Source organism: Octopus bimaculoides, chromosome 4 (assembly GCF_001194135.2).
Source record: "Octopus bimaculoides isolate UCB-OBI-ISO-001 chromosome 4, ASM119413v2, whole genome shotgun sequence".
In the NCBI taxonomy this organism is placed as follows: domain Eukaryota; kingdom Metazoa; phylum Mollusca; class Cephalopoda; order Octopoda; family Octopodidae; genus Octopus; species Octopus bimaculoides.
The window spans coordinates 57,539,204-57,557,788 of NC_068984.1; the positions used below are offsets into that span (position 1 = coordinate 57,539,204).

General features: G+C 36.0%; 2 protein-coding genes across 6 annotated transcripts in view; one reads left to right on the forward strand and one right to left on the reverse strand.

Annotated features, from left to right (window-relative positions):
• LOC106874708 (probable glutamate--tRNA ligase, mitochondrial) overlaps positions 1-4,528 on the reverse strand; it is a 27,308-nt gene extending 22,780 nt beyond the window's left edge. For 2 of the 4 annotated variants that reach the window (XM_014922529.2, XM_014922528.2), the window contains exons 1-3: positions 4,276-4,528; positions 2,749-2,821; positions 2,125-2,162 (exon numbers count right to left, since the gene is read on the reverse strand). In XM_014922529.2, coding sequence (XP_014778015.1) covers positions 2,125-2,162; positions 2,749-2,821; positions 4,276-4,512 — 348 coding nt within the window. In that variant the 5' untranslated portion in view covers positions 4,513-4,528. Of the gene's footprint in view, positions 1-2,124; positions 2,163-2,748; positions 2,822-3,810; positions 3,832-3,993; positions 4,204-4,275 lie in introns of those variants that run through there. The other 2 variants (XM_052967089.1, XM_014922530.2) reach the window with 2 other exon arrangements.
• Positions 1-14,248, forward strand: part of LOC106874709 (mitochondrial import inner membrane translocase subunit TIM14) — a 33,002-nt gene extending 18,754 nt beyond the window's left edge. The window contains exons 1-6 of one of the 2 annotated variants that reach the window (XM_014922532.2): positions 4,694-4,805; positions 6,683-6,734; positions 8,166-8,242; positions 9,270-9,352; positions 10,996-11,066; positions 14,057-14,248. In XM_014922532.2, coding sequence (XP_014778018.1) covers positions 4,803-4,805; positions 6,683-6,734; positions 8,166-8,242; positions 9,270-9,352; positions 10,996-11,066; positions 14,057-14,124 — 354 coding nt within the window. In that variant the 5' untranslated portion in view covers positions 4,694-4,802 and the 3' untranslated portion in view covers positions 14,125-14,248. Of the gene's footprint in view, positions 1-4,693; positions 4,806-6,682; positions 6,735-8,165; positions 8,243-9,269; positions 9,353-10,995; positions 11,067-14,056 lie in introns of those variants that run through there. The other variant, XM_014922531.2, reaches the window with a different exon arrangement.
• Positions 14,249-18,585: the final 4,337 nt, after the last annotated feature.

Genomic DNA, 18,585 nt, shown 5'->3' on the forward strand with positions numbered 1-18,585 from the left:
TAGGGTTAACAGTCTAGTTAGGGTTAGGGGATTAATACGATATACACTGTTACAGCGCTAACTGTTTTCAACTGAATAGACGTCAGTGATTAGTAGAAATTATCGAAATAAGACAATTTTTTACATGAAATAAATTCGAATACAAAAATTTTTTTCTGTTCTATAACACAAAATAGATAAGTATACGAAGTTTCAAAGTCTTTCGGTACCAAAAACACTACATAAAACATAAATGAAAACTGGTGCCCCCGTTTTGAAATAGATCCCAATAATTTATTCCTGGTTGGTGTAGAGCCGTTTCATTCCGGGGTGAAACCGGCATGCCGCTATAATACCAAAGGAAGCTTCGACCACATGTCGGTGGAGAGCTGAGAGATACGTGTTGACACGACGCCTGCTGGATGAATAAGAGAAGGAACGCTATAGCTTTTTTCTCCACCTGTTGCATTGTGCATGCGTGCTCGGGTACTACCGCTGGCGGCAAATCCCTTGCACATGAGCAATGGCACTTCCCAAGATGGCGGCCACACGCGCCACTACAAACTATAAGCTTTGGGATTACCATAGCAATATAACTTTTTAACGATATATTTTTCACAAAACTTATCTTGAATTTCAGTGGAATGACCCAGGGTTGATGTTTTCAGCCACCATGTATCTTTCTGAGCATTAGTCAGTTAGTTCCCATATCAGCACCCAGGTTTGTATATGTATATTTTATGCGTATTAATATCGATGTAACTTTTATTATATAGCTAACAAGATTATGAAACAGCTGTAAACGAATGGAATAAAAATCTACCCTCTCACTCACTCACTCTCTCTATATATATATATATTTAGATAATATAGATATAAAAATAATTATGAACCTGGAACCCAGACCATGGAACTGGATGTGTGATGCGCACGTCATCGTGCATATTTTCGTTGATAAATAATGACGATGAAGCGAAGGAATAGATAGTAAGGGAAGTAATTCTTTCTAAATATTTAGAAAAGTTGTTTCCCTTGCACCATACACTAATTTATGCATAATCTTAGTATTAGATATTGGGTTTAATTAGAGAAATTAATATCTAATTTGTAAACTTCCAATTTATATTAAAGAATAAAACTTCAGTGTTAAAGAGTGAACAAATCTTGGATAGAATAAAAGAAAACCTTTTTAAAAATATACTAGTGATAAAAATATGTACATTTAGAATTTATATCTCCTCACAGATCAACAAATGTTGTTGTGGCTGTCTACAAAAGTTTCCATCATATTTGAAATATGAGGATAAAAGAACGGTAATTGATATAATCAGAGAGGTTATTCATTACTCGTTACTTCATAACGATAGAGGCTGAAAACTTGGGTAACGACAATGAGTACTACAGTAGAGTCCGAAAGTAATCAAAGTGACTCTACTGAGACTGCTCATCGTTTTGAGTTGGAGCAACCAGGTAAGCTTTTGTTATTTGGCAACAGCCAACTTAATCAGGAAGTAGATATAATAGAGAAGAATATAGTTTGGGATGATTTTTTTAAGGTGTGAGAACTGTGTTGTGTATCAAGCAGCATATGTCTTTATTAGCAGCATCATCTTAACTGAGGTGTGACAGAGACTGCTTTGTGATAGGACATAGCTGCAGTTTAGGATATATGAGAACTTGCAGGGTGTGTGATGCATAAAGTCATTCTCTGCTTAACTGTGTAATGTCTGTAGAGTAACATTTGCAGGTGAATGATATTAATCAATTGCTTAGTTGACTCAGATTGATCAGAGGAGAAGTACATTTGCTGCTGAGAATAGTCAGCATAGAACTGTGGAACTGCAGTAACTTTGCTGGCTAGAAGTACCAGAGGATTCAGGGAGCAAGATTTGTTGTGTACTAGGGTGATGTGAAGAGGGTTGCTTTGATCAATGATCAAGGATTTAATAGAAGCAAAAATGGTGATGGTTAGGTAAAACCTAGGAACTTGAGATGAGAAAAGGTCAAGGTTGTATGCAGTAGCTGTATAAGTAAATTAAAATGGTTAAATAATAAAATTGAAAAGAAGCTCAGCCTTAGAATAATAGGTACTATAAATAAAAAAAATATTAAGTAGCAAGTTAAGTTTAAGACAAAAAATATTACCTGAATATAAGGGCCATACTTTCCTCCAGCTCTAGGCCCTGAAATTCATAAAATTTAAATATTAAGTTAATAAAAGCTGATCAGTTTAAAATTTCATTCACCATTTTGTACACGGAATAAAAGTTAAATTATTTACCATCAGTTTTGTGATGTCCCATAAAACATTTCTATTAAACCATTACTATTTATTTTGTTGCTGAGTCTAAACTATTGTAGGTCAACATCTACAGGAAAGACATGAGTAAGGTGAAGATTCCAGAAGATTAACGTTCTAAAGAAAAATGGGCTGGGAATAGTGGTTAGTGCAAGGCTGGTTGTGTTGGATGTAACAAGGATGGCAAGGGACAGAGGTAGATGACTGATAGAGATACAAGATCGGCAAATTCTGAGGGGCAGAGATCATTACAGTAGTAAAAGAAGAGGGGAAACGTCATGCTTTAGGACTAGAGGTTGAAGTATGTCCATTACTGACTGAATACCAGTCAAATGGCCCTCCTGTGCATAGCAGCACAGTATTTATATGGGCCTTACTTGAAAAGTGTGAGCAGCCGTTGGGGCTGAAATTTAAAATATATTCATTCAAACTGTAAATATCTACACATTTTTAATTAATTGATAGCTCACCTTCATCTTGCATTATTCCTGCCCATTCTAAAATGTCCTGCAGTTTTTCCAATGCTCCAGGTACCAATCGAGTCTGTAAAGCCAATACAAATACAAATTATTGAGGATTTCATTCAAATAAGGGTAAATTAACTTAACAATAGAATAAACATTTATTTTTACAGGCCTTCATTCATTTCACAGAGCCATCATAGATTGGCTGGTTTTAAGCAATACAGGCTAAGTGAGACAATCATGGCCAAATCAATTTTTGACAGCCAAGTTCATTGTTGTAAGTAGCAACAGTACTCTCTCTTCTAGTAAGTGGTCACTGCTTTGTATATATCTTGCAGGAGACACCTAATGAGACAGTAGTACTGACAATTTGTCTTCTTCCTTCCAGTAGTTCTTGCAACCGACTGAGGTTACTTTGATTCGTGTTCTTGAACAGATCTAAGTCAATGGCTGGAGGGAAAATATGAGGTGAAATGAAATTCCAGAAGACTTGAACATAGTGCCTAATGTAGGGTCAAGGGGTAGATGACAAGAGGAGGAGGTGAGTAAAGATTACTTGTGTGAAAGTAGCAGGAGACCAGCCTACTCCAAAGAACAGAGCCACTGTAGAACTGATAGTAGAAACAGAGAAAAGGGGTAATACATCTGTGGGCCAAAGGTAAGAATACATTGGCAAATGATTTATACAAATGTCAGATAACTGGGTTTTTTTCCTTTTTATGCAATATAGAATATCTGCCTGCATAGAAGCAGCAATGTCCAAGATATGGGTGCAGTATTGAGTCTCAACTGAGTTTTGTTGGAGACGACGCATTTTGTATCTTGATTATGCTGAAGATGTATGTTCAACGAAAAGAGCTCCTCAGTTGCAGTGAGGTTCAGAACCTATCGAGAGAACCTGTGCTGGTGCAGCTAAAAACAAGCACTAAACTTCCCTCAAATTACATCCTACCATCTTAGAAAGAGAAGGGCATACTATAGAATATAGTCCTAGACATATGAAAAAGAAAGCTTCAAGATTACAAGGCATGCAGACAGTGACTAGACAAAAGGGAAAAAGAAACATACTCAGAGTACTACACATCACATTAAATAAACCATTTCATGCTAGACTATAGATTTTCGTTCTCCACCAAACAGAAGCCAGAGGAAAATTACTAAAAGACATCAGCTTCATCGTTGGATACATCAGAAAAACTAAACTAAATCGGTATGATAGATGAATAAAAGATAAAGATGTCTAAACCTTACTTTTAAGATGGAAAAAATGAACACGTAATCTTTATAATTTTTTTAATCTGTTTTGGTTATTAGACTGCGACCATGCTGGAGTACCGCTTTGATGAACTTTTGGTCGAATGAATCGACCCCAGTACTTTTTTTAAGAGAAGAAACTAGAGAGAAGTATAGCAGGCTGAAAAATGTCAAAATATCTCGAGACAATTGAAGGTAGCGAATGCCCGACTCATTCAGAATGAATACATATGAAACTGAAAATTTTCCATTATATAATTAAAAAGAATTAATTTCAACCTGGTCAGTGTCTTCTATTCGAAGTATAAAAGTTCCTCCTTTGGATTTAGCAAAAATATAATTATAAAGAGCTGAGCGTAGACCTCCAAGGTGTAAAAATCCTGTTGGACTTGGAGCAAAACGTACTCTGACATTTGTATGTGACCAACGCACGCTTGTGTTTAAATGACATTTTTTCCCAAACTGATAAACATTCCACAACTGGAAACGGTGAAAGAATCTTGTAAGCACCGCCATAACTAAATCTATTCTCACTTACATCATGTAGCAGTACAGCAGACGATGTATTTTAATTACATCTCTTTCTAAACTTTTAATAAAAATCAACAGCATAATAAGATTTTAATAATATTTTTATAAACTAGCCAAATAAATATTCATATAATAAATAAGTAGTAATATAATTTACATAAAAAATGTTAGTAAATCACGACAGTCGAAGGTGAGTCTTAGAGGTCACGCAACATTCAATTCGACATTTAAGTCGGCTTCTTTCTCCAACAGGACAGGTATATTAGTCATAAAATATGGTGAGTATTTGAAAAGTTAATTCATTTATTTAGTTCGAGTGAGAGGAGTATTTCATATGTAAAATTATGATTATCGAATATTTTCTTCCGATTTCTAGTTACATATCAAGTTCCACAAATATTAATGAGAGAAAACGCTATTAAATAACATTCATTTACAAAGATATATATATATATATATATGATTAGTTTAAAAGCCATGCGGTAAAACGTCGTGCTGAATATAAATTTCGAATAATGCAGCACCAAACTCGTGGATGAAGTTGAATTTGTTAGACTGTCAGTCATGTGGCGATGAAGCACAAGTGTTTAATTGTTTAAAATAGTAGAATCCGAGGAAACGATTAAGTTGCATAAATCATCATCAAATCTAGAAATTTAGTTCTTTATTTGAAGGTTTAAACATTTCACTATAGATGTAAATTATATGATTAAATATAAACTATTATCTGATCCATGTTTCCTGTCACTATTCCAGCTTGCGTAATAACAAAACCGATTGTCGTCATAATGATTGTTAGTGTTATTAACAACTTAATGTGCGTTTGTAGCTGTTCCAAAATTACCGTGAATCAATGGAAATGTCTCCTAATATCCAGTTTTTTCACGTTTCTGAAGGAAATTGGACACCAATCACCAGTGCAATATTACTGCAGTGTATTTATTTCAGTCCGATAGTTTTATGGATGCAGTTTATCTCCCATTAACTTTTACTTGAGTTGGAAATTGCCCTTATGCCTCATAAATCGACAGTTATATAATTGTAAATTATATTTTATCCGCTTAAAAAAATTTTTTTCGCATGCACGTATCTCTAAACGTGTGTTACCCACTGTTATTTGCAAATATAGGCATTTAAAAATTTTATTATATATTGCAAGTCTATTGTAGATTTATATTGAATAGGAAAAACCCCTACAGTATAATGAAGGTAAAGCTATAATAGACAGACTATTAATCGTTATAAAAAATACCTCCCTGCTCCCCATCAGCCCCAGGATTGAGGGGATATTAATCTGAGCGAGGGCCTGCTTAATGATTAGGTTTAGCTCAGTGTGACGAGTGAAGCGACCAGCATTTAGGCAGCAAGACAGACCGTGAAGGCCTGTGGGGTAGAGGTACCTACCACAGCGACATCTCAGTCCCCTGCAGACACATCAGCTCCCATTTCTGAGTCTGATGCAGATGTGTTATTCATCTAGACTGAGTAGACCTCCAATGTTGGCCACAGGCAGGGCATCAATCCAGTCCCCTGAGAATTTTGCACTAGCTGAAAGGAGAGGTAGGAGGGCTCCCAGTAGGCTTGCCAAGCAAAGTGATAAAGTTGTGGGACATTCTCCCTTACTGCATGGAAGATGACATCCTGACTGATAGAATTAAAGGCATTCCTGATGTCTAGTTTGAGGTTGACCTTTGGGAACTTAGAGGGCAAGTTGGTGAAGCCCAAGTGACATGAGCAACAGCTTCAAAACCTAGCTTAGTACCCACTCCTAGCTGAATAGGGGAAAATTCAGTGAATGGGCAGTTAGAAACTGAAAACAGACACACTTTTGCTATGAGTCATCACCACTAACCATGAAGTTCTTGTCATCGTTGGCAGCTTACCTCAACAAGGTATTAGGTGAAGCCTGTGAGGGTGCGTTGCTTTTCCAACACCTTAGCCTTGTCATTGCCCATGGTAATGCTGCGAGCGTGCTGGCTTGCTTCAATAGGCTCCATTCACCCTTGTGGTGTGCGACCAATTGAAGCACTTGGTGTTACATTGATGTTTTCTTTTTTCCACCTTTTTTTACTTTGTCTTTCTTTTGTATACATTATGAACATTTTATAGCTTTCTCTCTATGATATTATTCATTGTTTTTATTCATACTTCACAGGCTAGTAACCTCATTCTTGTTGGAATTGGCTGTACTATCGTTGGATTTGCAGGTAATACTTTATATGTATATGTGTGTGGTGTAATTTCCAACACACAATCTTTAAGACAGCATGTTGACACTAGTATGTGTATGTGTATTGAAAAATAACTGCCTAAGAAAAGTTCTTAAGTCAGAAAAAAAAAGAGCACAATCAATTTAAAGTAATAGATTAGTATGATTTTAGTACAATTTTTTAAATCAAAAACCAGATGGCTAAGCATATTTATCAAATGATTCATGCAGAATCAGATTTCCCTAAGCAAAAGGCATGCTCAAACAATCATCAGACATAATTGGAAATGTATAGCCGGGTTTTTTTTTGCTGAAGGCCAAGGGTGAAAACAAACTACTTGGCTTTCTGTAAAACCGAGGAAATTATGATCATGCCCCCACCTCCAATAAATATGTTCGTGAAGGCTTCCAAAGTTATGTCCCTTGGTCTGTGGTACAAAGCTATATTGTAAACTGAGGGGGTGCATGTAGGAGTATAATGTGTGAGAGTGGGGAAACAGGAATAAAAATATCTGTTAGTACCACAGACTTTCATTTCATCATCATCATCATTCATTAATGTTTGCTTTCCATGCTGGCATGGGTTGGATAGTTCGACAGGATCCATCAAGCTGCAGGGTCATGCTGAGCTCCAGTGTCAGCTTTGGTTAGCCAAAGCTGACACTGGAGCTCAGTGCAGTCCTGTGGCTCACTGAATCCTGTGAAAGCGTCTGATCCATGCCAGCATAGAAAGCAAATGTTAAATGATGATGATGATAAAAAAATATATAGAAGTCTATTTTACTAGACTTGGGTAGTTATAACAATAACTGCCCAAGAATTTAGGCAGATGTTGACATTAATATTTTAAATATAGTGACATCTAAATGAAAATTTTTTTCTTCAGTTATAAATATTTTGCTTTGATGACTGTTCTGTTCTGATTGGAGCCTGGGGTAGACTCCTGGCTTGCCAGTCCTCAGTCAAACTGTCCAACCCATGCCATCATGGAAAGCAGACGTTAAACAATGATGATGATGTTGAGATGACTGCATCAGCTATATAGACATTAAAAGATTAGCAGGTGATGAATAGTTTAAGAGGAATGAATTCAAGAAAATACAACACCAAATGATGTACTTGCTAGGTGTTAAAAATATTTTTTATATAAACCCTTTTCCATTTCGAACCATTTTCATAAGTTTGTCCTAAACATTCATGCTTGTTTTCAAACTTTTAGTTAGCCCTTGTTTCATACTTTCTGAGTTATATATAAAGCTTTCCTTTATATATCCTGTGTACCATATGTGATATACAGGACAGACAAAGGGTTAAAAGACTCTGATGAGTCTATCAACAGTGATTATTAGTGTTGGTTATTATACTTGAAAAATACAGTTCTCATAATGTCCATCGGTGCATCATGTGTGAATATTCATTCTTTTTACAGGTCGCTATGCTCTTCGTTATGGCAAAGTTGCAGGAGAAACTTTGAAAAAACAAATAGATTCTTTACCATCAACATCTGTAAGTATTTAGTTTCTTACTGGTATCTTCATATTTTATGTTTTTAATTATTATTATTGTTATTAAGTTTGTGAAATGGCAGAGTGGTAACTTAAATACCTTGTGGTATTTAATTGCATCACTGTACCTTCTGATTTCAAGCTCTGCTGAAGTTGACTTGGGTGCTTCTGGCATTCATTACATAAACACCAGTAATATACTGGAGTTAATTCACTTGACTGGAACCCTATCCTTCCAAATGTGTTTTTATTAATCTTTAACCAGTTTTCAGAAACACATATGAAGAGAAAGTGTTTTCCTTGTTACTCTATGTTTATGTACTTATGTATTGTTTATTGAATGTAATCTCTCAACACCTGGTATAAAGCCACCTCCCTCAATACAACACCTCTGCTTAGTTGGGGAGTTTTGTTCTTGTAAGTTATTGGTGACATTATAGTACAAATGCCACAAAAAAAGAAAACCCAGTACACTCTGTAAAGTGACTGGTGTTGGGAAGAGCATTCAGTCATAGAAACTCTGACTAAGCAGATAGTGGAGTCTGGTACAGTCCTCTGGCTTGTCATTTCCAGTTGAATTATCTAACCATTTTCAGGCATATAAAACAGACATTAAATGATGGTGATATATTTTTAATTATCATTATCATGGATAATTATCTATGTTCCAGGTTGTCATTGCTTGAATAGTTTGACAGTATCCTACAAGCTGGAAGATTACATCAAACTCCAAAGTCTTCTTTAGCATAGTTTCTATGACTGGATACTCTTCCTAATGCCAACCATTTTACAGAGTGTTCTGAATGCTTTTTTTACATGATACTGGCACTAGTAAAATTGTCAAGTAACTCAAAAGACAAATATATATATATATATATATATATATATATATATATATATATATATATCTTTGTCTTTTGAGGGAGAGAGAAGACAAACAGAGAGTTTGTTAATAATTATTTTACTCTCCTGTATTATGAATAACAGTGTTAATTTTTATTCTAATAATCAACTTTCTTTTTGTTCAGGCATTTACCTATAACAAATATTACAAAGGTGGTTTTGAACCCAAAATGTCCAAACGAGAAGCTGGATTAATTCTTGGTGTCAGGTCAGTTTGTAATCATCAGTTTTGTTTATGAGAATGATGGTATGCATGCTCCTTATTTTTCATTGCATATTATTTTTCATTCTAGATTGCTCATAATTTGGTGTAATTTAGAGATCTAATATTATTACTTATTTAAAGGTGGAAAACTGGCTGACTCATAAGCACACCAGACAGAATGCTTAGCAGCATTTCGTCTATCTTTACATTCTGAGTTCAAATTCTGCCATGGTCAACTTTACCTTTCATCCTTTCAGGGTTGATTAAATAAGTACCAGTTGAGTACTGGGGTCGATGTAATCAACCTACCCCCTCCCCTGAAGTTGCTGCCCCTGTGCCATAGTCTATTCCATGTGTTTCGGCGGCTGATGACACTCGAAAATATGCACAGCTAAGCTAAGAATCTCCCTTGTTTTTAATCGCCTCATTCATTCAAACTCATCTATTCTCTAAAATAATTCTTTCTTGTTTGTTCTAACCCCACAATGTCTAACCTTGTTTCTTGGCTACATGTATAACTCCTTCTTGTTTGCTCTAGCCCTTAAAATGACCTTTCGTGTGAGTGGTTGCGCCCACCCTTTCCCACACCCACCACCAATACTGGAAATCTCTTTCTCTCTTACTCTTACCAGAAATCTCTTTCTCTCTCTCTGTTACTGGAAATCTCTTTCTCTTACCAGATACCCAGCTACCCTTCCCCTCTCTCCTCCTCTATTGGTAATCTTGCTGCCCTCTCCTTTCTTTCCACCCCCTATCTCTAGACTAACTAAACCAGATAGTAGCCCACTTCTTTTTCTTTCTTTTTATTTATTTACACATCTCTGCAGCATCAGTAATACTTCACCCACAAGGCTCATGACACTTATATTTACAATGCCCCAAATACATACATATACAATGCTTCCTCACTCCCCCCTCCCCCCGAGATAACAACCTTAACAACTCTAACATGTTTGAATGACGGTAGGTTAAAAGCAAGAACACTGATACTTATTTATGATCAAGACCACACACACACACATAACAAACTTCTTTCAGTTTCTGCCTACCAAATTTACTCACATGGCTTTGGTTGGACAAGGGCTATGGAAGAAAAAAAACACTTGCCCATGGTGACACTATGGAACTGAACCTGAAGCCACATGATTGGGAAGCAAACTTTTGAACCATACAACCATGCCTGCACCTCACAGCCATACCTACATCTCACAACCATGTCTGCATCTTTAAGTTGATATATAAAGCCTGTAGGGATATAGCTATAGTTATATATTGATTTAACCTGATTGTAAAACATATAAATAAGGGATTTTTAATTCCAAGGGTGTTTGAAAGTGTAAAGCAATCAGTTATAATGCCTCCAAGAAATGAAATTGTTACTGCTGTCACTCAACGCTGTAACAAACAATACTCTACAATATCACCATTCAACACATACTTATAATGAGCTTCTTACAGGTTCCATTTTCCAAATTTACTCACAAGGCATCACTCAGTCCAAATTTCAATGTAAATTTATGTATGTGAATGTGTGTGTGGGTGTGTGAAGTATAATCTGCACCTTGTTTTCTTTATATATTTAAAGAATTGCATGGTTTAAAGAAAACACAGAAAGATTAGTAAATTATTTCTATTTTCTATTTTAGCCCATCTGTGAGTAAATCTAAACTTAAGGAAGCCCACAAAAGAATTATGCTTTTAAACCATCCAGACAGAGGTAAGTCTTCTATACTTTCTGGAGACCTTTAACATCAAATATGCACTTTATTTATGCTTCTATACAAGAAGCATTTATTATATTCAGGAAAGCCTTCAACCATATCTGGCATGCAAGTCTTATATCAAAACTTCCTCCCACCTATGGCTCTTATCTATCATTTCCTGGATCTGCAGCTTTCTAACAGATCATACTATCATGGCATGTGTTGATGGTGTTTTTTCTGCCCCATTCTCCACCTAGTCTGATATTCCTCAGAGTTCTCTTCTGTCACTTTTTCCCGCTATCTTTTATAAATCAATGCTTTCTTTGCTGCCATATCCATCAGCACCCCTTCGCATACAGATTACACAATCCTTCATTTCTACTTAAGATTCGTTATCCATGAATTATCCACATGCAACCCTAATACAACTTGTCAGACATGCATTGATTCTATTATCAGAGTTCTTCAGAGCATCTTCCAATGAGGCCATACCAACAAAAAAACTTGAGCGTTACACATATCAAGGAAACATTAACACAACATACCCTTTCTAAACATTAGAGCCTTCACACTTACTCCAAATGTTGGACCTCACTATCACCAAGGATTTTTCCTGGCAAAAGCACATCCTTCATGCAGTTAGAACTACTTCTCTACAGACTAGCCCTTCTCAAGGCCTGAAGATATTTCAGTCCCCAACAGCTACTGACGTTCCAGAAGACTTGAGTAATGCCCACAGTTGAGTACTGCTCTTACATCTGGGATAGTGCTGCTTCTACATTGATACCTTGGGTCACATCTAGAGAAGGGCCACCCAACTGATTGTCACTCCATCATTAACAGATGCACTTTAGCCTCTTAATGCACAGACATATTGTCTCCTCTGTAATGGCTTTTGCTCCTTGGAATTGGTTGATCATGTACCTCTACCACTCCAAACAAACAAGCTAGAGAGACTTTGTACTAACCAGAAAACCTAATAGACAGTCGGCTGTGAATACAAAATCTTTTCTTGGTGAAGAATGTACCACCTAATAAAGTCTAGTTATTTATGAGACCAGAGTAAGATCTAGTTGAACCAAGAGGTACAAGACAATCTGTAGAAGGAAAGAATAGAAGCTGAATAAAAGTTCAGAAATGTACTATGTAATATCTCTGTCATGAAAGAAGAGGAGATAGAGGCTTGCAAAGTAGATAAGGCAACTTACTGCAGGCCACAGACTGGATCTGTAGGTAGAGCAAGATTCCAACCAAATGGAATGTGACATGGTGGTAGTCGTAATATTTTAATGAGAGACATAAAAGCTAAGAGACAAATCAGGAATAAAAGGGGAGAACCAGGAACAATGTCAGGTAGCTAAAGGAATGGCTAGATGTCAAGTAGACTTATCAAGGAGAAAAGTAGAAAGTTTGCTGATTTTATAGAGGCATAAGACATTCTAGATTTCAAAGCAATGTGTTAATGTGGATTAAGACATCATAGGTAAGAAATGTGTATGCAATGGTAGCAGTGCATTTGCCTTCTCTTGTGCCAAGAAGGTGATATGGAAATACTACTATGGGAAGTTACTGAATAAGAAGAATCCAATGAAGAGATTCAACAAGTAGTTTCAGAAGTAGCACCAGCTATATGGTTGATAAGGTTATAAAGGCATGCAAAGCAGCTTGACTATCAGAGATAGTCTCTAGGACATGCACTGTTGTTGTTGGCACTCCGTCGCTTACGACGTCGAGGGTTCCAGTTGATCCGATCAACGGAACTGCCTGCTCGTGAAATTAACGTGCAAGTGGGTGAGCACTCTACAGACACGTGTACCCTTAACGTAGTTCTCAGGGATATTCAGCGTGACACAGTGTGACAAGGCTGACCCTTTGAATTACAGGCACAACAGAAACAGGAAGTAAGAGTGAGAGAAAGTTGTGGTGAAAGAGTACAGCAGGGTTCGCCACCATCCCCTGCTGGATCCTCGTGGTGGTTTTAGGTGTTTTCGCTCAATAAACACTCACAATGCCCGGTCTGGGAATCGAAACCGTGATCCTATGACCGCGAGTCTGCTGCCCTAACCACTGGGCCATTGCACCTCCAGGACATGCACTAGTCAAGCAGAAAGTGGTCATTTCCACTGACTGGTGTAGCAGTTTCATTATCACTTACTACATGGTCAAAGGAGATGTTCTAGATAGTGTTATATAACTAATTAAGAGGAAAATTAGCTTTGATGAGTTTGCAGTTCAGATTTGTGCTTGGATAGAGTACCACTGATACCCACTTCTCAGTAAGACAATTACAAGAGAATTTCCTTATAGCATACCACTATAGTAAGCATTCATTAACCTTGTGAAGGCATTTGAGTATGACATTCTGTAGTCTGGTGGTTGCTAACAAAACAATGTACAGATGAATGCCTTTGGAGAACCTTAGCAACAAGTTCAGCAAGAAATTTTGCACACAGGTAGATGTCCATTCAGGTTCAATTCTTAGCCATCTACTGTTTATTATAGTTTTTCAGGTTATAACCGAGAAGTTAAAGACTGGCTGTCCTTAAGAACTTGTTTTTCTCATGATACTGCAGATTCTCAGTGTCCTTTATTCATACTTTCCTGCTCACTTCTGGCAATAAAGAAATAGAACCTCTCTACAATTTCCAACAAACTATTCAAGTAGTAGATGGTTTTTGGTTACTGGTTCCTTAGACTGTTGCTTATACCAATGAAAAGTTTCACTTTTAAAAACTTTATTCTTAGCCAATGATGCCATTCAAAGAAACAGAGGATATAACCTCTATTGATAGTTATGTGAAATTTGAGATGCTCGCAGAGCTTCCTGTTAATTATGATTCTATATTTAATATTCTTTTATTAATATATGTCTGCCTCAATGCAAAGTATATTTTCCTAATGCAACAACACATTACTACTTCCATCATAAATTATTCTTTCATCATTATATTGTAATATGGATGTGTTGTAAACTTTTTTTTGACTTTCTTGTGTTTATTTTCAGGTGGATCTCCATATTTAGCAGCTAAAATCAATGAAGCTAAAGACTATTTAGAAAATAATAAAAACTAAGTGTTTTAATAACAAGAAAGATTTGGACATTTTGGAAATTATTTTCCAACTGTTACAGTGATGCTTTTTTATTCATACTCTGTAGAAATAAATATTTTTTTAAATAAAACAGTTTTTATTTTGATTGTTTTAAAGGCTTATAATTTAGCTGACAACAGACTAAGTAAAAAATGTAAAGGTTTTAAACTGGTGCAGGCATGGTTGTGTGGTAAGAAGCTTGCTGGAGAAGAGGTATCTGTCATGAGACAGAATCATGAGAAGATGGAAGCCTGTGGTGAGGAAGCTGGGAGTGTTTGGCACCAGGTAAGTGGGAGCCAAAAACAAAGGAAAGAAAAAGCAAGGGGTCTACCCTGGTGGTCGGATGCCTATCCTTCAGGAAAGCCATTACAAATTGCATCTGTAATGAGCAATACTTTAATCGAACATTGTAAATAATTTTTATTGTGTATTTAAATTTGTAAATATTTAATCGATACAGCTTCTTCATCCCTTTTATGTTTGTCTGTCCTTGTTCGTCCCCTCTTTGTAATGCCTTTATGGCAAATATTTATGAAATAAATAAGCTTGCTTCCCAACCATGTGATTCTGGGTTCAATCCCACTGTGCTGCAACTTGGACAAGTGTCTTCTACTGTAGCCTCTGACCAACCCAAGCCTTATGAGTGGATTTAGTATACATCTATATGTGTGTCTTTATGTCTGTGTTTGTCCCTCGCTTGACAACTGGTGTTGGTATGATCACATCCCCATAACTTAGCAGTTTGGGAAAAGAGACTGATAGAATAAATATTGGACTTAAAAGAATTAGTACTGGGATCGATTCAGTCAACTAAACCTTCGAGGTGTTGCTCCAAATCTATTTAAAATGGTTTTGACTTCTAAATATACAGTTTGTTTGCTACATAAATACTAAATAAAAACATTCCAACAGATTGATTCTTCAATGTTAGTAGGACAAAATTAGATAACAGTATGACTATAGGTGATTGAAGGAATAGAAAACTGGGGAAATTGACATGTTAGACATAAATAGATGTAATATATATTATATATTGTATAGGACAGCAAGCTGGCAGAATTATTAGCACACTGGGCAAAATGCTTAGCAGCATTCTGATTCCACCAAGGTTGACTTTGCCTTTCATCCTTTCAGAATCAATAAAAATAAGTACCAGTTGAGCATGGGGTTGCTGCAACTGACTTAACCCCTTTCCCAAAATCACTGGCCTTATGCTAAAATTTGAAGCCAATATATATTATACATATGTATTGTTTTACTTCAGTCAAAAGATTTTGACTGTTTATTTTTTTTATATTTATATATATTGTCATTTACTAGTTGTGTCATCTTGTGATGCCTAAACACTGTTCCACTTTCTACTCCAATCTTTGACTGTAGTGACATCTTCAGTTATCAATACCATTGTTAAAATGTGCCAAAATGACAGAACTTCAGTCAACAGTTATTGAAGGGAGAATATATTCCTTGTTTATGTATTTCTATGTTCTTTATGTTTAGCACATTCTCTGTGCTGAACAATTGGGACAAGACCCAATTTGCATGTTTTTGATGCTGTGACATTTGTGTTGTGAGTGTAAATGTCTATTATATGTTATGTATGGTTTTGCTGTGAATTTGTGTGTGTATTTTTTTGTAATATGGGGATTATGTGAATATGTTGCATAAGTGTGCATGTGTGTATTATTTCTCATCTCAGAAACAAAGCTACAGAGCAGAGTCCACTCAACCAAAGCTTCCTGACCTACAATGCTTGCAAAGCACAAAATCCAAAGATTTCTAGCTTTGACCATCTTTGGACATATGACGGGGGAGATTCATCATCCTCATTTAACCCTTTTGTTACCAACCCGGCTGAAACCGCCTCTGGCTTTGTAGTACAAATGTCTTGTTTCCATAAGTTTTGAATTAAAATTTTCCTCCAAACCTTAGTCACAATTTATGTTTCTAACACTAGCTGAATGATAACTAAGTTATTTTACTAAATTCTTTGTTATATTTAAAGTAATTGAAAGAAACACAGAGTATCTCAAAATAAATACAGTAATGAAAGTTTACTGTGGTTAATTTTAATTTCCACCTTTCTGGATCAATAAAATAAAGTACCGGTTAAGTACTGGAATCTATGGTATCAACCCCTCCCTGCCACCTTCAAATTTGCTTGCCTATTGCCTAAATCAAAAACAATTCTTATTAGCATTGGAAAACATGCTTGGTGGCACTTGCTCTAGTTCTTTACATTCTGAGTTCAAATCCTGCCACAGTCGATTTTGTCTCTGTTCTTTTGAGGTCAGTAAAATAAAGTATCAGTCAAGTATTGAGGTCAGTGTTATCAACCAAATCCTTCCCCTTGAAATTACTGGCCTTGTACCGAAGTCAAAAATGACTATTTCAATTTGTCGATGCTATATTTTGTCTTTAACAATTTTGTCAAATACTTTCCACAGACTATTTCTTCATATAATTGTAATGATTTTTGTACTAAATATTGAATATTCACGTTAGTCTATGGCTTCAACTGCAGAGGTGGAGTATAATCGATATATTGAACTTAGTAGTTGTCTGATACTTTATCAACAAATGAAATAATGATCGCTACCCAATGCCTAGATATGAACTATTCCAGAAACTAAAGAGCAGAAAAAAATTCAAGGCAATCGATTTACAAAACGTATATTTACAGACTGAATCAACAGAAAAATTTAAAATTACGCCTATAGTGAGATTTAGAATCGATCTTAAAATCCTCGGTTGTCAGATCCGAGACTCTCGGAGATCACGCTCAAGTCATACGATATGTCCTGGTTGCAGGGATACCATGCCATATGAACATCATCTGCAATGTCCCTGAATTTCGCGCGCTCTTCTTAGTATTTAGGCGAAAGTACGTCAAGAACAGTCGCAGATGTTTGAGACCGTCACCAGATAACACATTCTCAACCTTCCCCACAAGCAATCTAGATCAATCGCAAATGTTTGAGAGAGCTACGGAGAACACACATCTCACCTCTTACCAAACAATACCAAGTCTTCCTTTGCTGAATCCGGCTAGAAATGAAAGAAATTCTTCGTAATTGCAGACCAGCTCTTTCCTGCTTCTCGAGCATAACCAATCATTACTATATATATTTGTTAAATCGAGGTTCGATTCTGCTTCCTACATTCTCAATCAGCAATCATTAGAAATTTTCAATAAATCTTGTAATAAAATTATACTGTTATGCTTGCGTCTGTTCATTATGGAATAACACGTAGCTGACACAACAATACATTATTGAATCCACGACATTTGGTAACAAGCATAGATTTCAACGCGACACATCTTTCGATCCTAGGAAATGACAACGAATACCATTCTTGATTTTACACCTCTATTATATTTCAACGTCTTGCTAATCAAATGTTATCTAGAATTAAGTATTGTGCACTGTATATGAATGATGTCATCATCATTTGGATGGTGAATAAAAAAAAATCATTTATATAATTTAGAAATAATATTATTGTTTGAAATGACGTAAAGTAAAATGTGATTTTTTTTTTTTTTTTTTTTTCATCAAGAAGCCTTGGCGATTATTTGGCGCAAAGATAATCCGGAAAAATGCAAATTCGACTTTAAAAATTACCTATTTCAAAGAATGAAAATGAAGCATTAGCATTTGCTCCAAGAATTGATATAGCAATTATACTGTACTGTTATATAATTTAATGAAAATGAACCTACCATTCATCTGAAAATTTTGGTAGTATCTGAGTCATCAGTCAATGTAGGATCAGCATGGTCGTTTTAAAGTCTCGGAAATTCGAGCAGTCGCTTGAGCTGTTAAGTGCTTAAAAACGTTACATTCTGCGTTTGGAATCCCCGAAATGAAAGGGAATATAAAAATAAAGTATGTTATAAGAGCTAGCAAGTTTAGGGCCAGTTCTGTGGATTAGTTCAGCTACAACGTAAAAAGACAGTTGAACGTCCATTGATTCATATAACTTAAAACACTGAATGCACGTCAACGGTGATATTCGCGAAGAGAAATTGTCTATTTATAATTAAGGATGAAATTCTGAATTAATCACCGATCACAACCATAGGATAAAAATGTACCAGTACCAACGTCTTTTAGTAGAAAGTGGGTTATACATCTCTAGATTGTATACCTGACTTTCTACTATAAAATTAAAGAAATAGACGGAACGCTGAACTCCAGACTAAACAACTTAAATAACATTTATTTAGGTGGTAAACATACAAATCTTTAGTTATACATCTTTAGAGGTGAGAATAATGAGCTGTCGAGTGTAAGACCGAAAGTTGTAGAGACAGCTTTAAACACACGTCCATGCTCAATCGCTGGCCAGCGAGAAAGAGAATGAATTGAGCGGGAAACGCTTGCTTGTTTAATTCTACGCATGCGTAAGACTACGCATGCGCAGGCGTTACTACAGTCT